This window comes from Rhopalosiphum maidis, chromosome 4 (genome assembly GCF_003676215.2).
Source record: "Rhopalosiphum maidis isolate BTI-1 chromosome 4, ASM367621v3, whole genome shotgun sequence".
In the NCBI taxonomy this organism is placed as follows: domain Eukaryota; kingdom Metazoa; phylum Arthropoda; class Insecta; order Hemiptera; family Aphididae; genus Rhopalosiphum; species Rhopalosiphum maidis.
The window spans coordinates 49,949,365-49,975,711 of NC_040880.1; the positions used below are offsets into that span (position 1 = coordinate 49,949,365).

At 27.5% G+C, this 26,347-nt stretch overlaps 2 protein-coding genes and 1 long non-coding RNA gene across 13 annotated transcripts in view; 2 read left to right on the forward strand and 1 right to left on the reverse strand.

Moving 5' to 3' along the window:
* The window catches only part of LOC113558963 (ras-specific guanine nucleotide-releasing factor 2-like), a 50,407-nt gene extending 47,584 nt beyond the window's left edge, over positions 1–2,823 (forward strand). For 4 of the 6 annotated variants that reach the window (XM_026964556.1, XM_026964554.1, XM_026964555.1 and 1 more), the window contains one exon: positions 417–2,823. In XM_026964556.1, coding sequence (XP_026820357.1) covers positions 417–629 — 213 coding nt within the window. In that variant the 3' untranslated portion in view covers positions 630–2,823. The remainder of the gene's footprint in view (positions 1–416) is intronic. The other 2 variants (XM_026964551.1, XM_026964550.1) reach the window with 1 other exon arrangement.
* Positions 2,824–4,971: 2,148 nt separating this feature from the next.
* Positions 4,972–17,917, reverse strand: LOC113558964 (facilitated trehalose transporter Tret1-like). Of its 5 annotated transcripts, none has more exons than XM_026964560.1 (4): positions 17,768–17,917; positions 11,071–11,210; positions 8,969–9,060; positions 4,972–7,924 (listed from the first exon to the last, which is right to left on the reverse strand). In XM_026964560.1, the coding sequence occupies exons 3-4, from the start codon at positions 9,012–9,014 to the stop codon at positions 6,570–6,572; spliced, it is 1,401 nt and encodes a 466-aa protein (XP_026820361.1). In that variant the 5' UTR covers positions 9,015–9,060; positions 11,071–11,210; positions 17,768–17,917; the 3' UTR covers positions 4,972–6,569. The 5 variants fall into 5 exon arrangements, with proteins under 5 accessions (XP_026820361.1, XP_026820359.1, XP_026820358.1 ...); XM_026964558.1 differs by having other exon boundaries at positions 17,740–17,917; XM_026964557.1 differs by lacking the exon at positions 17,768–17,917 and adding an exon at positions 11,473–11,679.
* A 4,010-nt stretch (positions 17,918–21,927) lies between these two features.
* LOC113558817 lies at positions 21,928–25,580 on the forward strand. Of its 2 annotated transcripts, none has more exons than XR_003405704.1 (5): positions 21,928–22,053; positions 22,172–22,773; positions 22,965–23,178; positions 23,242–23,364; positions 25,369–25,580. It is a non-coding gene; the product is annotated as an uncharacterized LOC113558817 (long non-coding RNA). The 2 variants fall into 2 exon arrangements; XR_003405705.1 differs by lacking the exon at positions 25,369–25,580 and adding an exon at positions 24,027–24,191.
* Positions 25,581–26,347: the final 767 nt, after the last annotated feature.

The following is a 26,347-nucleotide window of genomic DNA, read 5'->3' on the forward strand; positions in this document are numbered from 1 at the left end:
TATATTATAATAAATTATATTTTTTAATATTTTATTTTTGTATGCGGCCCTCAATGAAAAACTAAAAAAAATTATGGCCTGTGTAGGTAAAAAGGTTGCCAACCCCTGTTCTAATATAATATATTTAATTTGTATTATGACTTATACTATTAAGTCTTCCATCGAATACCTATATTGAATCTAAACAATTATAATTAATTAATGTTGCTTTTATATTCTGTATATGATGAGACAATATCTTTCTAGTTCTGCATTCTAAGGTCAGCAACTTTATACAGCATACGCGTATGAATGCAGAACACAATTATAGATGTGTACAACTTAATATCTCTATTCTCTTCGCATTATTTCTCAAACACTCTACAAGCACATATTATTATTTTAAAAATATTAAATTTGTTGATTTTTTCATTCAGATCGCTCACGTAGTACAGGAAATCCGCCGGTTTCAGCAGACCCCGTACAAGATCGATTTCCACCCTAGGGTTGCTAACTATCTATTGGACACGTCGCTACTGATGAACGAGGACGAGCTGTACACCAGGTCTCTGGAGATCGAACCCCGGCCGTCTCGGCTCAGCATCACGACGCTGTCGAACTCGCCACATCACGGCGGCAGCAACCAATGACGGCGGTTCAGCGCCAAGAGGAATCAGAGCACGTGCTTTAAGTGAACGATCGATGCGACTGGCATCCACCTGTAGGCGACGGCGGCGAGCGATAGCGACTATTAAATATAATAGTAATATAATAATAGTAATAATAAATTATAATAATTGTCTTTGGTATCATTACCGTATGTCACTGTATTAATCGGGTCACTTTAAGTTGGGTCGAAGGTGCTGCAGAGGTAGAAAGAGGATTTGTTTTCTCGTCTCCGATGACAATCGTTTCCCATCACCCTTCACGGTCACAACTGTTTTCTCGCCGCCCCGCCGTCGCCGCCGCCGCTCGCCTCGCCCGGAAGGAATATTATTATTAATACGCTGCCAATGATGAGCAAATGATCAGTGAATACGATATTATATTATATTAACGTCCTTCCGGCGGGCTGTCCCGCTCAGTTTACGTGCACAACGAGTAGGTAGGTAGGTAGTAGGTACCTATATACACATTTCCGCTTGGCCACGCTGGCACTACTACGCCACCGCTATCAGCTACTTAAATTTTTATGCGTAACATAATCGAATGTAGTACACTTTGCGTGTATTCAACGATGATCTATATCGTTGTTATATATTAATTCAATTTTTTCCGTCTTAAGCGGTATTTTTCTTCGAATTTTTTTAATAATTTTGTCTTCCAGACTTTTCGAAAAACGACTGGGCACTGCAATAGCGACGGCATAGGTCGTTGTTATACGTCGTACTCTAACAATATTACTGTGCCACATTGGCATTTTACCCGAATCTTAGGATTCTCTTTTTTTTATATATATAATATAATATACATGGCTTTCGAGCGTAGTTACTTATCGTACGTTATGCGATTCAAATATATTATAAAAAAAAAACAACACGTACAAACGTATAGGTATACGTTGTTTCGGTACTATTTCATTACATAATCATTTTATTAATAAGTTATTTTTACTGTGTATTAATTTTACACTATGCATTCTGTTATTCTATTATCTGTACTGTTTGCTCTACGGGCATAATCATCGTTTACGATGAAAATAAATAGCTATAAAAAGTTGTGACAACTATACGATTATAAGGTACAATATACGATGATAATCGATTGTCGAGATGAATTTTATAAACATTATTATCGGAAAAATTATCCTTACATGTCTCGCCCCGTTGATGACGTCGAAAACAAAACGCGGCCGAAACGGAAAGACAAAATTAAAAAATTATCGTACTGAACAATCAAAATATAATATTAGATAGTAGTGTAATAATTTATCATAGATACTTAATGTAATAGAATATAGTGTGCAACACATCGTTTCCGTGTTCCAATTCGGCTTCGATTAATATATTTCGTTCCTCGTCCATCCGATAGTAACCTTCCTATGCCTCCGGTAGACGGTAGTGGGACAATGTACCAATAGGTCGGTGCGGAATTAGATTCTTATAAACAGCGTCATATTATTATACACGAATCGAAATATGCGCTGCCCTTTTCGCGGTTTTTGCTCAGACAATATTATTAAAAAAAAAAAAAAAAAAAAAAAATACTTTTGTTTTTAACCTGAATCGTCGCCCTTCACCTTTCGATTGATTTTAATAAAACGACAGATTGTGTGTGCGTATTTTCAATTTATATACTAAGTTACCTATACGAAGGTAAGTATGTGTTGTATCGTTAAAGGTATATAATATATATTTTGTTTTGAGAGTATTAATAATAATTATTGATTAATTTGTAAGGAAATGCGTTTTGTTTTATTTTATTCGTTCGTGCAGTCATTTGTCGGTGGGTGTACGAAATTTTAACGGTTATTGCGGATATCTGTTTTGCAATGAACCTGCAAATATAGAAGAAATATTATGAAACGCTGAGTGATGATGAAAATCATCTTTTTTTTTCTAACGATAAATTGCAATATTATAAGACATAAGATCTCCCAACTTTTCCCAAATTGCCAAATTTTTCTCATTAACTATACGTAACTGATGAAATAAATATATGACAATTTATTTGTGTGATACGAGTTTCTTTCATATTTACTCTTCTTTTTCTATATACTATCTCTCGCCATTGCATTATATATATATATATGTATATTTAATGTATTTTATTTATCAAAATATGTATGTAATGTACATATACCAAGTTTTTATTATATTATTGTATTTTAACTATAAATGTACTTCATTCGGTGATTTTAATGTAAATTCGTTAGTTTGTTGATGTAATTTTTTTCCTATTTTGTTATTAAATATTTATTTTCTGTACTATAGGTGTAACAATAATATTAAGTTTAAACTATGTAATACGTTCAAACGCCATAAAAAAAAATGTATGATATTACATTATTATAATAAATATTTATTTTTCTCATAAATGACAATCACCTATAGACGCGGTACGACTACCTATACAAACATAATATATGTACTGATTGATTAGATTACATGGTTTTAAAGGATAAATATATATAAATTATTGTTACCTATATATATTATAATAATATGTTTCAAGAAAAAATATGTTTAACGAATTTTCTTACACTAACATATCGTCGGTGGAGTTTGATCTCTGTTTTAAAAGCTTAAATTGTATTATATTATAATATTTCATTATTATTATTATTATTATTATTATTATTATTATCATTGTTCTTATTATAGATTAATGGACTTAAATGAAACAAAACTGGATACTTAAAAATATAATATGTGAATGCATGCGTATTGATGATGTGTTTCGATCACTGAAAGGATTGTATTTTTGTGCAATTGTACCGTCATGGGCATTTTTTATTACTTATAGTCATTATCGCAATTTTTAATTATTATTGATACCGTGATATCAAATATTTTTTTCGTGCTCTAACTTAAAGAGATTGTGTGTATGTGACTCTGTGTTTGTGTGTGTATGTGTAAAAGAGAGACCGCCAATTTATAACTGTCTGCAATCAAAATAGACTTTAAAATATGTGCCAAAATGATTTTTTCATGTTGTGATTTTTCAAAAAACTTCTAATTCCATAAAATATTATTATTATATATAATATTATAAATACTTATAGGTGCAAGTGATGATTTTTACGCGAGAAAATCGACGCATTTATTAAATTTTCAAGTGTTTATTATATATATTATATAGTAACGTAATAATGATAATAATAATAACAATATCGATTCATTGTAAGTCTCTATCGTGTTTTTCCTTTTGTGTTCCATTTAAATATGATTAAATGCACCCGTTTTGTTTATTTTTGTTCCATAAATCTTAGTATATAATATTATTATATGTTGTTAATTATATATATATATATATAAATATATATATATACATATATTATATAATAATTATTGTTGTATCGATTTCTTCGTAAATATTACGACAAAGAGTTTATGTCATTGTTCAATAAGGTATTTCGGTTGTTATTAAATTTAATGAACTATATACATTATTTTACGTGTTTTTCATCTACTTTTATATCCACGCACTGACAGTACATTAATGCAATACTACACATTTTTTTTCACTGACTGCCAACCACTTTTGAAGATAATCAATCTGCCGATTGACGGTTTTTCCCTATACTCTACTTCTTTCTACGCAGGACCAGATTGACGTATAGACAGTATAGGCAATTACCTAGAATACTAAATTGTATTGGGTGCCAAACAGAATCTAATGCCAAATCTTATATAAATATGTATTTTTTTTTTTTGACAGATTTAGTATTGAATATTATTGAAAATTTACTAAAAAATAATTAACACAATGGCAACACATCTGACAATGCGTGTAAAGTTTCGGAGTTCAAAATCAAATCCTTCATCCCGAAAACTTGCATACGATTTTTTTTCGAAAAAGTGGTTTTTAGTGGCCCTAGGTAATAAATATTTTGATTTTCGTGATTTTATTGATATAAAAACGAAGTCCGACGGTCTTTTAAACACGCTACGGGAGCTTCCCACACGATTTACACACTTAATATGACGTAAACTTAGTTTTTTTACGGCGAAATCATCAAAAAGTGACAAAGGCCAATAATATATGTGTAATGTCTGTAGTGTGTATGTAGTGGTGCATGTCATGTTATACTGTAACGTCGGAACTGACCACATTAACTCACGTACGATTGTATATGTCTATGATATTGTTTATCGCATGTCGTAGCAGTAAGTATCAGAACATCTTTGAAACTCATAAATATATTATAGTAAAATTAGAGTTGTCCCAAAAATAGCAAAAATGAAAAGATTTTTCAAAAATTATTTTTTAATATTATATAGTCACGTCTCTTAATTCGTGTTCCTACTTTTTACATAAATATTTCTATGTTATTTTAGACATTTTATTAATTTAAAAATATATTGCAAAATCTTAATAGGTATAGGTATTATAGATAGTACAAGACGGTTATTCAATATTAGATACAGACGGTACAGCAAGTTACTATTTTTAAAAGAAACAAAAAGTAATTTTGTTTAGAATAAGGAGACTGGGTATAGTTGTTGTACGATAGAATGGTACAATCGTAATACGGGAAATTAATTGTAAATACGGCATACCAATAAAAAAAATCTCAAATAAATATAACGTTTTCGTTTTCTGCATAATAATCGTTGTTTGACTTACCAAAATAATAACAAATTTATTAGGTGCTCGAAAAAAAATGAAGTGTTTTTAATAACAGATAGTAAATTTAATACAATCTTACACGTACGTTCTTTCTCGAGTAAATTTGTTTTATCTGTTTAATTATTGTGATTTTGATATGAACCTAAAATCGTTTAGTTTTAGATGGTTTTGGTCAGGACACTCTGACAAGTAAGTATTTTTTCTTATGTACATATAAGTATTTGAAAAAATATTGAATAGGTACCTAATGTAACAGTTTACAGAGTATAAATGTAACATTTTATTTTCGATCAAAATTGTAATAAACTTGTAAGCAAACATTAATTTACATGTTTATCACAGTTGTGCACGAATAAGATAGAGGTTAAACGTAAATTACTTGACAAACTGATAAAGAAACTAAAAAATAAAAACAAAATACAAAAATAAACAAAAAACTACTGTTCGCGAAAATGAAGAGGACACCACGTTTTGTATAATTTGCACAGAATTGTATTCAAATAGTAGAAATGACAATTTTCCATTCAATTTTGTCGTTGAAAATTTAATTGTGGTTAAACGAAGCTTGTATCATAGGTAATTTTACTGCTAATTATATCTGTGATAATTATTGTGAGGCTGATAATGAATAATAATGTGTAATAATTTGTCAAAATCTGTTTACTAATGTTATATTTTATCATATGTTATATGTTTTTAACGTGATAAAAATCAAAAAAATATGATTATATGTGTCACATTTGTTCTTGACGCTGCTACGATATTATTCATGTACAGGGTACAATACAATTGTAACATATTTTTTTTCCATATTAATATTTACTTAACAAACTATGGAAATTTAGGTTTAACATTCTAATGTTTTTAAAGATAACAACTTACTTCACTAATTAAAAATATAATCAAACAAAACAAATTTGAATTTTGGCAGAAATAAATAATTTTATAAAAACTGTTACAACTATATCCGGTCACCCCTATTGGCTATTATATAGTACTTTTAAAAATATATATATAATATGCAGACATCCTATACAATTGAAACTTAATTTTTATAACAATATAACAATATAACTTATACTTTTAAAATTATATTTTAGTAAAAAACTTGAACATTTAAATGAAATATATTAGTTAAATAACTTCGTGATGCGTAAACTATAACTTGTTTCCTTAGTGTCTTAGTAATCTCTTTAATTTCACCACGTCCTCGAGAAGTCTTGGAAATTTTTCTCCGTGATTCCCGTCGCATTGTGTTTCAAAGAATTGCCTATCCCTAATCATAAAATTGTACGTTTTTAATTATCATTTGGATCGGACTTCTCTCGGCGGGGCCCAACGGTCTCCTGCAGCTGCTCTTGGATCTCTTGGAGCGTTTTGCCCTTCGTCTCAATGGCGTACTTGTACGTGTAGAACGCGCCGGAAAAATTGACTACGGTGAACAGCGTGAACATGACATAGAACCCGTAGTTATTGGACACGAACAGAAAAATCTTGTTGGTGACGAACGAGCAGAACGCCAAAGTGATAGATGCGATGGCCGAACAGTGCGACCGGATGTTGACGGGGAACATCTCGCCGAGGAACACGACCGGCACGAACCCCACGCCCGCCGCGAACATGACGGCAAACAACAAGTGACAAAGGTACGGCAGCCACGAGAGCTCGCGGACGACCCACTCTCCGCCGCTGCCGCGGGAACAGAAGAAGTACACGGTGAACGTAAGCGTGACCACGCCCATGCCCACTTCGGATATGAATAGCAGAGATTTCCTGCCCACCCTGTCCACGAGTCCGACAGCCACGAAGTTGGCCACGACAAGCGTGATGGCGAACAGCATGACCGACTGGTGTTTGTTCAACAGTGGCGAATCGTCCGGCAGTATGAGCGCCGAATAGGCCATTATGCAGCTGATGCCGCCCGCTCGCTGCGTGGCGCACGCGACCACCACGATGGCCAGCGCCCGCATGTCCTTCCGGCTACTGAACAGCTCCCGGAACGTGGCCCGGTTTTCCATCTCCTGGCGCACGTTCACCGCCATCCGGTCCAGTTCGTGGTCCACGTCACCGCCACCCCGGAACCATTGCAGGCACTCGGCCGCCTCGGGCCGACGTTCGCGCTTCAACAAGTAATACGGCGACTCGGGCAGCCAGACGACGGTGACGAAGAACAGGATCGGCACGACGGCAGACATGGCGTTCAGCGTCCGGTACGACACCAGTGGCCCGACGATGGCCTCCAGCAGGAAGCCGAAGTGCAGCTGAAGGCAGAACACGCTGCCCAGGGCCCCGCGTATGGCGGGCGACGCTATCTCTCCCAGGTACACGGGCACCACCGTGTACGACATGCCCTTGCCCATGCCGGCCAGCAGACGGGCCGTGTACAGCGCCCAGGCGGTGGGCACCCACAGCGCCAGCGCCCACGTGATCATGAACAGCGGCCCGAGCACTGCGGTGCTGGGCTTCCGGCCAAGCCAGTCCATCAGGTGGCCGGCCAGCAGCGGGCTGATCACGTTTCCCAGGTCCATTGTGGCCACGATCCACGACAGCTCGCCCATGGTCGCGTTGAAATCCGTCTCGTGCTTGATAAACTTCTCCACCACCGAGCTCGGCCACCCCAGCCACATGCCGCTGATGAATATCGACAACGTCGCTGCGGGAACGTCACATATCATCATCGTTATCATAATAATAATATTATATTATTATTTTGTTCTACTTCGATATTATATTATAGTTATTATAATATAATATAATCGCGTTGTAATTATCATCTACAGCGTAATTTTATTATATTTGTATCGTGAACCGACTATAGCCATGTACTATTATTATTATTATTTATTACCAGTCGACAGTCACTAACCCTTAACATTCATCATTAAGACGAGTTATTGATTTTAAGATTAGAATACTGATTTATCGTATAAAATCGATTTAAATTAATAAATCGTGTTAAAAAAAAAAGAAGTACCTGCCTACATAGAAGTTACGAAAATAATTATTTTGAAATTATGATAAAGCCCGGTGAAATATAAAAATAAAATCGATCTGTGTTCGCGTGTTTCAAACGTTCGATCACGCGTAATTATATATAGTACTAATCGGGACTAAAGGGGTGTGGATAATCAAGCAATCAATGAACGATTAAAATAATGTTCAATACAATTAAATATTAAACTTGTGTACTGTAGTATTTACACTGTATAACGTGTAATATTATGATATGATACAATAAATAAGTAATGTTAAAAGTACGGAATATAATTAATTTAATTTTAGGATTTAAAAATACATTATTTTTCAAAAATGTTAGGTAATATGAATAATCAACGCTCTACTGTATCACTTATTTCCGTCAAGTGTTATTCAAATGTGTAATATGTTGGTAAATTTATTCTAAGAAACAAATGTGGTGAAAGCGTGAAAGAGGATGGCATAATATATTGTAAGTATAAGTAACACGTGCTCGTGTACTTTAGTAAATTAGTTTTTCTGATCGATTTTACTACTTTTTACAAATTAAATCAATATTATTTTATATTTTTACGGTATTATTATTAAGACTGAAAAAACCTACTAAGAATTATAAAAGTATCACAATGATTGAATGTAAGCAAAAGATAATTATTATATGGATTACTATGCAAATACGGTATATTTAAATAATCTAATGGGATTTATAACAGAAACTTACCGACTATGGTGACATATATTTGTCTGTACACACCCTTCTTGGACATTTTGCTTGATTTTTATTGTTAATCTGCACTAAAAATATGATCTTATCTGTGAACAAACAACCGTAAAAAAAAATTATTTAATAATTTATGTGCAATAAATCATTTTGTCGTAGTGTTAAGCTACCTTGACACCACACGATATTCAATAGCATAATAATTATTATGCATTAGTATTTAGTTTAATCGGCTTAAAATTCAATATAACTATAAGAATATTTTCCTCAGCTGCATGTTTAATTCACTATAATTTTAGATTATTATAACATTATAAATTGTAGACGGATTTGATATCAAAAACTACAAATGATGCATTCATATCTGCAGGAAATCGTATATTTGATAATGATTGAATTTTAGAGAGAATCATGTACAAATTACAATGAGTTAATTCGTATATAGGTGCAATGTCGATTATGAATGAGTTACTAACTGAGTAGGTGACAATAAATTGTTATTTTTTATTGGTAGTAATATTAAATCAAATAATATGTGGCTTATTTATTTTTGACAAAAACTAGTTCGACTAACCATATAATTACTATAAAATAAATGTTTAATGGCAATAAAAAAACATTAATAAAATATCTTTATTATATCGGCTGATAGATCACATCTCTTCACAAATTCGTCTTTCATTGCATACATTAAATGAATAAATCATTGAACTCCAATCTAACAAATATGTACCTACTACCTACCATATTTTAAAGATCTACTCATTGATAATTATGATGGGTACACTCAGTACCCTTTTATATATTTTTTTTATTCAGCATATTAATTTAAGTACTAAAGTGCCTACATATATTATAAAAATATTAAATCGTTACCTATATTTAGATTGTATAACGTGATCAAAGGTTATGGATTTTTGGCTAATTTAACTCACAAATATTGAAATACTTTTGGTCTTATATAATATTTATTTACTATCGAAATTAAACATATTTGAAAATTATTTTAAAATATTTGTATCTATACCTACATAATTATTTTTTTAGCCAGTTTCGATATCTATATTTAAAACTTTTTATAAGTAATACACTAATACCTACATTTTACAACGCCGGTAGCATCTATATCTATATACTAGTAATAAATACAGTATCTTCAGTAGTATGCAAGTGATATTTAGTACCAGGATTATCTGACAAGTATTAATTAATAATAACTCCATAATAACTTTCTCTCTAAAACACTTTTATTTTGGGAAAAACTAGTAGTACGAATGGTATCTCTCTTTGAGAATAATATTTTATGGTAATATACTAATATAATATGTTTAAGATGTTAAATACATTCAAATAAAAAAAATATAGTTTAAAAAATATTTGGAGTATAAAAGAAGCCACTTAAGAAGATTAAAAATGGTCCTTTTATGTCTTTGTTTAACACATGCGTATGCAATATAGGACTTTAGAAGTATTTTCATTCCATTGTACCCATTGATCTAGTGAAATGATATAATTCTTAAAACCGATTTTAAATTTCCGTGAAGTATGGTCGAGATTGACTTTTTAACATTTTTGGTTTTACAAATATTGAAGTATGATATTTTTTTAATTTATACTTTTTTCATATAATTGTTTAGGTTAGGTTAAGTCAGTTCCCAAAAATTTTCACGCATCCCCCCAAAAAAAATATGTAATTACACCTCTTCAATAAATGGAACTATATTATTTATTGGGTTTTAGTACTTTAAATTATAATAGTATATACAGTATAATGTATATAATACAATATAAATATTAAATTCATCTCCCGCCTTCCCAGTTAAATGCTTACGCCTTATAAATTTGTTAGAATTGATCTTGTGCAAATTTGACAACAAATTCAAATCTGTTATTAGAACTCTTATCACTTTACTATATTAATTGGTACATTGTAATAAAAATATATCTAAATTTGCATGCTAATGTCAAATACGGAAAATCTCCATTCCCAATCCTCTTAATCGATTAAAAATTTAAAAAAATAAAAATAGGAAAATTATTAAGGTATATAGGACTGTAAACATAATATTTATCTTCAGAAAATATATTTGGTAGGTACTCACTTATTTCTTGTAATCATAATCCAAACTGGAATTTCTTTACTATGAACAGCTTGAATATAATATTATGTGTGTAGATGAATGGAAATCGGTACTTTAACGATAATATTAATTATTCGTTTTAACTCGTTGACATAATATACCTATTAAAATTCAAAGTTGTCAATTTCCAAGCATTTTAATATATAGACGTTTTATTTAAAAGGACATTGTATAAAAAATCAAGTACATACATTATAATATAATTCTTTTAGTTCATATGAACGAGAAATAAAATTATAACATACTATTTTGTTCACCTATTTATAGGTACATAATATTTGTCCTGTAAGCCTTCACATAATATATCGTATACCTAAAGACGCTTATTAATATTCGTACAGCTGAGTTCCAGTCTTTACTTACGTTAATCCTAAATGATTTTTGATTTTAAAAACATACAAAAGCTAATTTAACAATGCAATAAAGTAATCATAATTTATAAACATAATAATTGGCTAAAATAATATAATTACGATATTATTATAACCACTGTACAGTAAAATATACACGAGTATCTATGTATTATAGGGATATTACTCAAAATATATTCACGAATACGTAGATACCGGCGAGCCGCCGAGTCAACAATAATTATTAAGCTAATAATGCATTAACGCAGTAACGCAGGTAACCTTTTTACCACACCTACTGTAAAATTATTATCATTATTATTATTATTTTTATATTGATATCAGTTTAAATAACGAGTACATATTTAAATGTTTTGGTAGATGGCAGTATGGTACCTATACCTACTCTCTATAATGTGTTAGATAATTATAATGTGTTTTATATACGATCGATCTCAGTTACACATTGTTAACTAGTTATAATAGTCAATTAATGAAATGTAAACGTACTTGAGATTGTGAAAATGTGGAATGGATCGTGTGTGATGCGATGAAAGAACCGCAACTCATTATTTTCTTTGTCGGCTTATTATACAGTTGTATACGATTTCGAAAATAAAAGCGTCTTAAATTCGTCAAAACTATGTATTTTTAATTTCATTTTCGGAATAAGTAGAATATTTTCAAGAATGACATACATTATACACTCTATAATTGATGTTTGCGTCTAACCTGCGATGCGTAACATAACAAATGCTACTATGCTAGTTCTGTATAGTTTCACGCTTGTTGTAACTTGTAAGTCTTGTTATTAATAAGAATGAACCTTGCCGTTATTAATACATGTAAATGAATACATAACTTACTAACACTACTCAATTTCCATCCTTGTCCCGTAGTCCAGTATAATTAATAATACAAATAAAATAATTTTAGTTTTAATTCATTAATTATAATTGATTTTTAGCAATGGAATATTGAAAATGACTTCAATGTATTAAAAAATACTGTTATAATTTAATAAAAAAAATTAAAAAGTTTAACTTAAAATATCTATATAAAAAAAAATGTATGCACTGGGTCAAAATTCTTAAAAATTTAATACAAGATTCTACATAAATTATTCTTATATCCGTATAAAAATATTAAAAATACATAGACACGATTTCTTTTATATATTATATTTGAATTAATATTTTCTACAAAATTCGTCAAAATCGCAAAAATATTGCAAATTATTTTATAGTTGGAAATTCATAAAAACTTTACTTATTATATCTAAATTTTTAACATTTAATACAAGATCCCTCATGAGTAATTCATATACTAAAGCCATTGAATATAAAAAATATGCAAAAAATAATTATTTTTATAGACATTTTAGTTAAAATTACAGTTTTAAATATAAATAACGATGTTAATTATTTTGTTACGATTTAAAAACTTAATTCGTAAAAACCTATAAGTTTTACATAACTATACTGTATAATGTAGATTTTACCGGTAAATTTGATAATTTTTTATTAAAAATGCATCTATAATATACCTATTGAGTAAATACAATGATATATCAATGAATTAAAATTGTATACACTCATAATAGTGATCCACTGTTTTTTTTTTAGTTTAGTTTTTGTAGGTAATACACATAATAGTTGTTATAAAACAGTTTTTATGTACATTTATAAGTTTTTTATTATTTCACAAACAATTTTTTTTAATCATAATATTTAATCCCCATAACTCCTTTAATGCGGTCCATTTAGATAAAGCATAAATTGATTCTTTGACGAGCACTTTTTATTTAATAATTATCTAATTCAATATTTTATTGTTATATGTTTATGATACACATATACCATATGCTCATCATTTCGGCATTATTAAGGAGTAAGGCAAAGAAAACATGATTGGTGAACTTGAAAATAAAAACCTATAAAAACTTTATAATATATTGATAGCTATAGGTTTAATTTTATACAATAAAAAATGGTAAAAATTGATTAGCTAGTTCTAAAATAAATATACATTTCAAAAAAAAAAAGGGCCGGCAAGTGGGTATTGCTCTGCCGTACTGCTGTATAGTAAAGATGGAGAGTACGTCATTATAATGGATGTGTTATATTTGAATATAATGACAGTTATCATTGTATACGAAAAGTCAAAAACGATTCTGAACGGAGATGATTTGTCAGTTTAGGATAATTAGTAGGATATATTATATTATTACCTATATTTAAATTTTAATATATCGTTATTTTACGTGATTTGGTAAAAAATTTAATTTTATAGGCTCACAAAATGTTTTGTATAAATTTTAATATTGACGCTGGAGTTATTTTTACAGTTATTTGAAGGACAACTTATGGAATACCTTGTATTGGGTCTTTTAATCTTAGGTTTAAATCACAAACATTTTATGGATTTTTAACTTCAAAATTCCTTGCAAATTTTCGTGATTTTGACATAGTTCGTAAACATTTGAACTTTAAATGCTTATAAACAAAAATTATGACTAACGATTTATGATTTTTTTTACTATAATAAGTACAACTTATAATAAACCATGTATTAAATTTTAAAGATTTTTTTGAAAAACCAAATTTTTTATCGGCATTTCAAGAAAAAAAATTTAGGTTAGATTAATCGAAAAATTCAATTGTCTGCAAATAGCTTAAAAATGTAATTATTAAAAGTTAATCGTAAATAGATAACGCGAATATAAACCTCTGGTGAAAATTTCAAGTATTTACAATAATTTATTTTTGAGTTACAGCAAATTAAAAAAATCAAATTTGTCAAAAACTAGTTATGTGTAAAAATTCCCTTTTTCCGTTTTTTTTTTTTAGGGTATTTCCTGACGCTTTAGAAAACTACTGGACATTTTTACTTTTGACCCCTCAAAGTACCAGCTACATTTATTTTAATTTTTAAAGAGGTGATGAAGTTAAAAATCAAAACACTATTACTACTCCAAAACGTGGTGGCAGACACAAAATAGAAAAATTAAAAAAAATCAAACATCATTGTAAAATCAATATGAACGTCATTCATCACTCCGTTCAGAATCTAGAACATTTTTTGGTGTAATTTTTATTTTTTAACTTAAATTTTTTATCATGGAATATTTACCCATCTTTCCTATCAATAATAACATATGCAACGATGATGATACTTATATATTTTTTAACTCTGCAAAAAATATTGTTATGATAATAATCATTACTATAAACCTGTGTGCAAGTTAACTCGGTATTATTTTAGAATCTAAGTTAGGTAACGAATGTATTGATTTTATAATACATTTTAGTTTTATTTTTGAGTCCGTATAATTATCCTTTGAAGCAGTAAAAATGCTTTAAAAATAATATTAAATTGTAAAAATGTACAGTTAGTAGTGACATAATTTTAAAAATATTTTAGGTATTTATATAATTTATAACAATTTGACATTTTTTAATTTTTGTAATGTTTTACAAAAAATTCCTAAAATAACTATAATACAATTTTTGTACGTTTAGTTAAACAAATGTAATATTTTTTATATGCGTTTTAAATCTTTATTAAATTTTCTAAAATAACTAGAATTTGTAAATTATTTTGTAGTTAAAATGCATAACATTTTAAATTATGATAGTTATGCATATTAATAACAAGATTATTTATAAAATATTCATATAGAGTTTTATAAATATCATAAATACAAAAAAAAACTTGACAATTAAAAGAATTATAACGATTTTAGTTAAATAATATTATTATCATTTTTTTGTTATTTAATCAAAGGAATTTGAGATTTTTCATTTTGAATTATACCTATTATTATTTTCTAATTTCTATCCACAATATAATTTTCAAAATACCACACAAACTTATTTATACTTTTTTACGATACGTATTGTTTATTTATGTGTCAATAAGTAATAAGTAATAACTTTAATAGATATTTATTTACGATAAAATATTATAATAAAATAATAATATACAATATTTTGTGTAACATTTTATTTCTACCATAGTAGGTACTAGAAGTAATGTAAATATTTATTATAATTATATTATAATATGCAATTTTCATTTTGCATACATTTTTTCAATTGCAATGTTAATACGACTCCGAAACAACAAAAACCAAAGATACCTCGTGTTTAAAAACATATAGGTACTTCAGTAAAACGTACAGTAATTTGAATATAATAAGTATCTAATTAATAATCTTAATAACATAATGTACTATAAAACTTAGAAATTAGTATTCAGAACTTAGTTATGTCTACGTCATTAATATATCGTCATGTTCATATACAACTACTTATAAAGTTTAAATATGACTAAGAGCAATTAATATTTTAATTGATACCTACTTAGAATTCAGAACACTTAAATTTACTAAATGTGTTTATTTTGTGAAACTTAAAAATTACATTAAAAAAAATATATCCTGACTTTTTAGATTATTTTTAGTAAAAATTGATTTTTTTTAACGGTTATAGAGTTATAACCTATACTACTATACTCGTTTGCGCACAAAATTTTCAACTATGAAAACCACTTTATGAGTTCCATTTTTTGGTGTATAGGACGTATCACAAAAATGTCATACAGTGTTATCTTACCTAGACCTTTATTATCACACATAATATAACTCATATGATATTATATACTTATAATTTATATTATACTTTTTTATAAGTTGTCTCCTCTTACTTCTTAGTATTTAACATTGTAATAAATTGTCATGATGACCCCAAATACATGAGTGGTGTATGGGACAACCTTTAATGTTCATAGCTATAATATGCCCACTATATTTCTAAGCTTACATTATTTTTTATAAGCGTTCACTATCTATAAACCTTATTACAAATTTAACTCAAATCACTTATACATTTTAATTTAACTCCCAATTGTAACGTAATAAAAATGGACGATATCTGCTTAACATGCGGAAAGATAAATCTTGAAAATATTTAAAATTTAATAACTTACAATTTATATAATAATTTTCCATTTATCGGTAATTTTATTTATTAAAAAATGTAGAACTGCACAGATTATGTACACTTTGAAGTTGAATTTCTTTGAAGAAAAATTTCCATTGGTCATACATTTTGAGAAAAAAAATTGTTTTTTGTGCGCAAGTGAGTCGTTAAAAAAGGAAATATTCACATACGAGTTGTAGCCATTTCAACGTACCGATTAATCTTATAAAGCGGTAAGAAATTTAAATCATTTTTGAACTTGTTATCAAATCTACGTCGTGTGACTAACTTTACCACATTCTTGGTTATATTTCTCCAAAAAAAAAAAAAAAACATAAAAATAGTAAACATATATAAAAATGTTTTTATAGTAATAATTATTGCTTTACTATATCAATCGGTAATTTGGATCTCTATGCTGCTTGTATCTTAGACCTAGATGGAACATTTAACCGAAATGTTAAGACTTTTATAGGTGTTTATGATTTATAACATAAATATCTTCTATACTTTAATTACATAATCTTTGAATTTATATAAACTAAAATATATATTACTTCTAAGAATATTATAAACTTAAAAAAGTTATTTGTAAAATGTGCATGGCAAGACAAAGATGGGAATGATTGTATTTTTATGTATAAAACCTATTATTTCTCATAAGACAATTCATACTTAAATTTGTTATTTTTACAAATAATATATATGTTTTTTTATAGCATAGCTTAAGAGTGCCTCTAGGGTATCAATACAATTTTTCTGTCTTATACATCCATACAATCATATAGTATAAATAAATATCTATATTTCATTCATTGTGATTATATTATTGAAATTAAGGTATATAATATGTAAATGTGATTACAATATAAATAATAACATTTCTGTATTTTATCAGAAGCTTTTTTTTTAATAATTTAATTTTTGATAAAGTTGTTAATAATTAATTTTTTTGATTTTTCAATCATTTATACATTTCTTAAAAATAAAAAAAGCTTTTCTCACGAAACTTAACAAAATATGTTATTCTTTATAATTTTTATAACGGATTATAACACCTTAATATCAAACAATTTAATGATATTGATTAAAATATGGATAGAAGTTTTAAAATTAACTTTATCTATATTACACGTGTGTAAGACGAAGAAAAAATTATACCACCTAGTGTGCTCTTTTAAAGATCACGTCGTTGAGCACTTATAAAAAACGTATAACTATAATAACCTATAGAAAAACCTAAAACCTTTATAAAGTTGAAAATTTTGTTTTAATTATTTATCGTTACAATAACTTACAATAATTTAACTATCAAATCCAACGCACCTTCAACCTCAGTTTCAGTGTGACGAGACCATTTTGCATTATCATCGAATCTTTCCTGCTCCAGAACGGACACATACCTAATATCGTTCTATTAAAAAAAAATGTAAAAACTAAAAAAAAGCTATACACAATAATATACTTATATAAGATGTAAATAAACAATCACTAGCTGTGTATATTACGAACAATATTGAGTCGCACTATAAAAAAAGCTACAAAATATAATTTTATGTCGCATGGGACCGTATAATTATCACGAACAGTATTATAATTATGTTATATTATTGTGGTTGATTACGAATGTTACACTGTTTTCAATAATGACCGGTGATTGCCGTCGGACAACATCGTTATTACCTATTAAAATTAATTAATATTATTGTTATAGTTTATTAGCATATATTCGTAATAGGTCGGGACAATAGACTGCAATCAACTGTGGTGCGTCGGCGGCGGCGACCCAGAAATGCCTAAAACTCGCAAAAAAAAAAAAATAGCCATATAATATACTGATTGACCGACCACCTGCAACGAAACCCAATATGATATATGTATATGTTTATAAATGTATACGTGTATATAGGTATATATTATAATATTTAGCTCGCAATTAACACTGCGATACAAGAAATTTAAATAAGTAGGTATAATCTATAGTTAAACTAAACTAAAAAAAAAAAAAAAAACATTTGTGCATAAAGAATTATAATATAGCCATATAGGTGTTAAATAGAAAAGTAAAATATGTACGATAACTGATAAGTATAGCGAAAAGTTAGTGTAGAATAATAATTATTATTATGAAAAGCAAGAGTGACACTGGCACATTGCTTATGTATTTCAGACATTTCAGTATTTTTATCTATATTTATATATATATTAATAAATTTAAATATTTTATGTATTTATTTATTTTATAACAGACAAAACATAATTTTTATTTTTTTGTAGGTACATACATTATACGTATCTGTTGCACTTATCTATCTTTTTCAAATGTACCTATACCAACAGACTACTTCTGTATTTCGGGTTGAAAAACGACTTCTCTACTACAGTAATCAATAATCTGTTAGTCGATAAATAATTGTGTTAGTTGTATAATAACACGTTTTCTGCCATAGATGATAAAACATAATTTGTTTTTCAATCAAGAATGAAAATACTTAGTTATAAATGTTATAATGGTATTTATAATAGGTACCTATTTAGGTATTAAATTAGAAACATAATAGGAGTAATCAGCTTTTTGTCTTTCAACGTTGCAGAGTTTATCTAAATGACAAATGTGAAATAGGTACAAACCTATATGTATGTTATACAATGATCTTAATCATACCTACCCAAACTTAGATTGGTTTATTATACATATAATACCGATAACTATACTAACCTTGAACATTTAAATATTTTTATTTATAAAACGATACGATATTGATCATCAGGCAATTAAACCGACCGCATAAAAAGGTACTCGTATATGCGATTACAATGCAATTTTAAACTGCAGTGAGTGAGTTGATTCCCGAGACCTACTTTATGTATTAGTTGATTTTCCCAGATCAGGCATGCACGAGTTGATTCCAGGGTTATTAAGAGGTATGTACGAGTCGAACCCAAATATTTATTTATTTATAATTAAGCTATTAGAAGTGTAGTCGAAAACATATTACATAAATGCAAAAGCACTGAGACTAAATTATCCAAGAAAAACCAAGAAAAACAAATATTTTTGAGAAAAGTGATGTCACGGTATACTGTTAATCTCATTACCAGATACCTGCAGTTTTTAAAAATAATGTGTTTTAAATTTTAATAACCTAACTAGTAATTTTTTACTTATAATTGTTTGTTTAATTACTATTTTTTTTAATAAACAAATAATAAATTGTAACAAAATACTATAATCAATTAATAAATAAAAAAAATAAATTGAATGATTTTTAAAATATTAAAAAACCAAAAAGAACAACAATTTTAAGAAACTTGTCAGCTTATCTCCTCGTGGTGTCTCTTGGGCTACACAATAGGCTGAATACTTGACTAAATATTGAAAAAATTATATAATGATCCTAGTAACAACTGTATAGGTAAACAGGTACCCGGGAATCAACTAGTACATAGCCTTTTAAACTATTTTTTTTAATATCGCAAAAAAAAGATATGAGTAAAAATATGATATATTTTTTAAAAGAAATTCAAATTTGATCGAAACAATGATATTTATATTTAATCAATGGCTGGCTTTACAGTCCATTTCTCAGTAGAAGAATTTAAATTATTATTTAAATATCATTATATATTATCATATAATTACTATAAAATAATAGTTAATTAATAAATAAATTATAGTATTCAGTGTAAATACTAAATAGTGTAATATAAAAGTAACTATAGTAGTATAGTCTAAGTCTATAGTAAACTTCTGAAATTGTACAAATAAAAATAACAATTTATATTTATTAGATATATTGTAAAATTCAGGTAATTTTTCTGAAAATGTTAACGTATTGTAATCAAAATTTCAACGAAAACTTCCATAGTTATTCTACTTTAAATACTAAAGAATAATTCTAATAATCTATTATATTATACTAAATATTTTGTATACGAGATCGATAATTATAATTCAGTATAGGTACCTACAATATAAAATATTCGTTAATAAATACTACTTATTACTAAATACTTATGGATTAATATTGCACCTGACAATTTTCAAAATATAGATTATTATATCCTTATTTCTTGGTATTTAAAGTAGAATAATTATTCCGAAAGTTTTCGTTCAAATTTCGATAACAATACGTCAAAATGTACAGAAAAACGACCTGATTCACATTTTGTTTAAAAACATTTAGTATATTCTCATTTGAAAAACCAAAGTTGGTACCACCACAGGATTAATAACCTAACCCTACTTGGCTTATTGATTGTGAAAAATCTAAGTACTCGAAAATATCGTCTTTAATTACATTTAAAAATTCCAAAAATCAGAATTTGAATATATATATAATTTAAGCATAAAGTGGGGGAGCATGCTTAAGATCATCAGATCTTCATCAGATCATGTATTCATGTCTATTATTATACAATTTAAATAAATCTTGAGTCTATAATAGCATAGATTAAATATACTAGGCTAATATATTTAATCTATGATAATAGTCATTTTTCATACTTTGTTTTTAAATTATTATTTATTATTTTCAAATAAGTATCTATACAGATATAATATAAGTGTACCTATAACTGTAATCATATATTAATGCGTCAGTACTACTTCGTAATATATTACATAAAATATTTATGATGTAGGTATTTTCCCACAACCCATATAGAAACGATTTTTTTATACCGTTAAATTCGTTTAATTTTTCTGCATTTTTCGGTGTAATCACTGAAGTGATAACCCTCGTATTTTGTTTTATAGATAAAGGAACGTAATATTACGTCCGTAGCAGAGAAAAGGTTAATTGATAAACATATTATTATCTACTTATAATATATTAATGATATTTTGTAGTTTAGCTTATTTATTTATAATTTTTTGACGATTCTTTATTCTTTTTTATATAATTTAGTGTCATTGGAACTTGTTATTATGTAAAAATATTACTGTTAATTACTTAAATTAAGGTATAAGTAATTTAATTTTCTACGTAAAATGAAATATCAAGGATAAAAATTTATAGAAAGGGCTGAGAAATAATTTTAAACATATTCAGATATTGCTTCTGTAATAATTCTGCAGTTAGGTAGGTAATTACAATTTTTTTTTAAATCAAAAAGGATACAAAAGCTGGCTGCGAAGCCAGTAAATTAAGTGTTAATACAATAAACAATACAATAGATATTCAGGGAAATTATCCAATGTGAAACCCTTATCAATATTTAAATATACCTACACATTTATCAATTAAAGCAGCTATTTGAATTAGATTTGTTACTTTGTAAGTAGGGCTGCTAAAAATATTGAAGTATTGAGATTTGAGAGCAAAGTAACAGGAGTACAGGACACAGGGCCGTATCCTGATCAAAACCGGTGGCCGCCGCGCATGCTCCTCCCAAAACCACAATATAATAATATGACGTATGTACACTACTCGGGTAGCGTATAACGATGTTGGTTCGTCTATTCGTCAGTTGTCGTTTGCCGTCAGTAACGTGGAGTTGTACATCGATTGTTTGTCTCTTTTCACGCGGTGGTTGAGCCGACACAAACGAAATGCACGAAACGGTCCCGTTCTCTCGTGAAAAAGAGTACCTACCTAGATAAATATTAAGTAAGTATAACGGATCTTGAAAGTTTAAAGGATGAAATTAATTTTGGAATTTTGGATAGGTATTTCGTAATTCATAGTTTTTACAACGGCTTTATCATCTTTATTATCTATGCTTTAGATATGGTATCTATAACCGTGGTTTTTACCGCAGACTAAAAATTATTTGTTTACAAATAACTGAAATAACCAAAGAAGACAAGAAGAGTCTGTTGCTCAACGTGGTTGTAAAATAAAAATTGTTTTGTTGCGAGGCAACACTGATTGCACTGAAGCTCGTTAACAGACTTTATGAAGAGTGTCGATGTCGACTATCGAGCAAAAGAATATTTAAAAATAAATAAATAAATAATATAGAAGATATTGTTATACGTAATACGTATAATGAAAATAAAAAAAAGATAAACTGTAATGTATACTAATTACTAATGTCTGTAACAGTTTTATCCTTTCTAGTTTCTAATTATTAACATAGACATAATATTTGAATATAATATTGTCAATATTAATTATTATTATATCTAGGTAACATTTGACAACGAAACTTAACTAATAGCATGTAGAAGAAAACTTAATCGAACGCGGAAACAAAAAGTCACATCAACAAAATGATGATTGGTATTGGATTAAAATGGTTTAAGAAACTGAATCAGAATTTATTTGGACCAATAAGCGAAAACTTGTGTTGTTGAATATGATGATAGAATGCGCAGAAACCTGTTGGTTAGTTTTGTTTTTACAAATTATTGTTTCTATGGCTTTAATAAAATATAGTATTATTTTAAGTTACAGAAAAAAAAATTTGTTAACCATAGTTCTCTTAATAATTTTAATAGTATTATTAGTATTAGTTATTTTAGACCAAATGTAATAATATAATTAATAACAATTTTTTTTTTCTATACTTTTTACAGATAACTTAGCTTTCAACTATTACTAGCATTAATACTAATATTAATTATAATAATACTTTATGAAGAATTTGAATAATTTATTTGCATTTAAGTATTGCATAGGCATATGAGTATGCTTTTGATTCAGTTTCATCTCAGTGAACGTCTTAAAACTAATGTTTATATTACTGTTATATGGGATTCTCTTAATACATATTAAAATATTAATGAAGCTGTAAGTTTTATAGTGATAAAAATTGTATATTTATTTATATTTGCTAATTATATTTTATCATAGGATAAATAGAATACTAAGGAACAACAGTTTAAAATAAAAACTTTGAATTATCCCAAACTCAAGAGTGGATACAATTATTTGCTGAGCAATAAACCTTATTCAACTTCAATAATACAAATACAGGTATTTTAAATTAACTGTATCTCAATTTTGAAATTAAAAAAATGTTTTTAACTTTTTGGTTAAATTATCTAAATAATTATAGGTATTCTGTTATTTTAATAAATAAATTGACACATTAATATTGCGTTGGTTATACATGTTGGAATGGACGCAACTAGAGGGGGGGTGCTTGGAAGTGCTTAGCACTCCCAATATCAAAATTAGCACTCCTAAATTTTCTGTATTAGTATTTTACAATCTTTGTAAAATTTCTGATTTGATAATTAATAATTTACGAGTATTGACCAGTAAAATTGATATTTTATCAAAATATTATAAATAAATGGAAACTTCAAATACATTTATTATAGGATGTAAGGCATACACTATACACAAATATATAGAATCAGTAGGTTTTTTTAAGAGGACGTAAAACCTAGTACCCGCATATGTTGCCTCCGTTTTACACACATACGACATGGCAAATTTTTGTTCACCAGTTTCAATATTGTAGGTACTGTTAGTTTTGATATTAGAGTGAATTGATATATTATAAAATTTAAAGGTAAAATTATTATCCAGGGCCCCACGTAGCATTTTATAGATATTATTACTTTTAGGTAAGTTATCATTTTTTTGAAACTGTATATTTTAAAATGATCATAACTGTTAAATCCTTGCAGTTAACAATTACCCGTGAAAGATCTTTTTCTGCAATGCGAAGAGTGAAGAATTAATCAACTTTGAACAAGCATATGACATAATTTTTTTAAAAATCTAGTTTCAATATGTATTAAAAGTGAAATTACCAATAACATAAATACTAAAAACATTTGAAATAAGTTTGCATTAACTAATAACAGAAATATTAATTTACTATAACAATACAAGTATTAGGATTTATGATATTATAATATTAAATTTTTTTTTCATGTATAATAATTTTACTTATCATAAATAATGGAGAAGACTCTCATATTGTACTATAGCTTTAAGTACCTCCATACATTTTACCCTAGTTGCACCCATGCATGTTGGTCAATAATTAACTAAACTCAATACCAGTTATAAAATGCATAATTCTACTTCAGCATAATTATTAATTATATATTATATTACATAATAGAATAAATAGAATAAAAGTCCATATGTGGATAAACTGGTCCATTTCTAATTATTAAGTTAAATTAAGTGAATAAAATAAATATGATTGTTTCCAAGATATTACATTTTTTTTTTCATCTTTCATTGGTCATTGGTCTGCTGGAGTGAACATTAAAATTATTTTTATTTATATTGAAACAGTAAAACAAAAATCAAGTATATAAATCTACTTATTGTGCTAACTGAAATATTTAGTATTATAAATAACAGTATTTAATATTTAAATTATTATTGTCATTTTTTTTTTGTATGAGCATTTTTAGCCGTTAGATAATGTTTGTATGTTATGTATTCTCTAATTTACTGCTCAGAGGATACAATTGCATATATATAAAGTATATACATATTATCTTGATTCAATTTAGATAGAATTGGATATTTGGATGGAACCCCAACTTACTAGATTGTAAAGTTTTTTCTGGAAATCAATTTTCATAAACTAACTCCTTACTCCTAAGAAATTAATTTTAAACTAATAAATTAAAACAGTAAATAAATTGTAATTTATTGTTTATTATTTAGTATTTACTTAAGATAAAACATTTAGAATAGGTAATATATATATTTGTTTAGGTTAGATTTAAATTTTTGCTCTAGTATTAATATTACATACAACAATTACAATGTTACATTAACATAATATTAAAATAGCTAGAAAAATACTGACCTAAAAATAATTAAATTTATTGATAATAATAATTAATAATATTCACAAGAAAAATAGTTATTACTTATTAGTCATGTTTTCAATAGGATTAAATATTTATATATTTTTTTATCTACATTATATGTTTTTAGTGTAAAAATTATTGATTAGTTTATGTATTTTATAAATAATACAATTGATATATATTGACACAGATCCAACAAAAAAGAAAGAAAAGAGTACAATATACTAGAAATCATTTACGGAATATTCAGACATGACTGGCAGCAAACCAGGAAATGTTCCACAAGACCGCTGGAATAGAGAAATACATTTAACACAATAGTTTAGTTGTCATAAGTCTCCAAATTATAAATTATCAGATTGATAGTTAAATTATGTATAGCTGATGGCACCTGTTGTCAACATTTAGGTTACAAACAAAATTATGAGTTTTGATGTATAACTAACTAAACATATACATTATTTAAATGGTTGGATTTTTTTCTATTTCTGGATCTAGAATGCTTTTCGATTCCTTAAATTTTTTCCACACTATACGTTATTCAATTTGTATTAGATTGAAAACAAGAGTTTTTTTTAAAAAAATGTTAGTATTTTTCATCAGCATTGGGTTAATAATAAAAATCTTACTCCATTTTCAATTAATCTAGTTATTTAAAAAATATATTTTGGCCCTCAATATTTCAAACATTCATCTGAAGCTATTTGCCTTAATAATCTGAACCAAGTTCTTAATCATATGAGTGACAAATCAAATATAGTAAAATGATAAATGTGGTTGCTTCCAAAAAAAAAAACAATATTTTTACATTTAAAAACTAAGTAGAGCACAGAAATCTGAATATTCTATAGGCTAATGCATATGCTTATGTATGCAGATATTTAATGAAAACCTATTGACAAATAATTTCTCCTATATTTTTTAAAAATATATTCAATTAATAAGAATTATTATGATTTTTATGGTTACATTTACATGACTGAATTAAAAACTTTTTTTTTTTTGAAAAATTTCCAACAATAGCCCTTTAAAGATAATATTGGATACATTTTAAATGATTTTCTTTGTGATGTATTGTTTAACTGTCCATGTGAATTATACGCCATTTCTTAAAAAATTATTTATCAATTTTAGAATTTTTTCTAGTATTAAATTTTAATATTTTGTAT

Excerpts from the sequence above, each read along its gene's own strand:
- LOC113558964 (XM_026964560.1), bottom strand. The coding sequence starts at position 9,014 with ATGTCCAAGAAGGGTGTGTACAGACAAATATATGTCACCATAGTCG. Across the intron at positions 7,925-8,968 it reads AATATATGTCACCATAGTCG|CGACGTTGTCGATATTCATC; the intron begins GTAAGTTTCTGT and ends ACGTTCCCGCAG.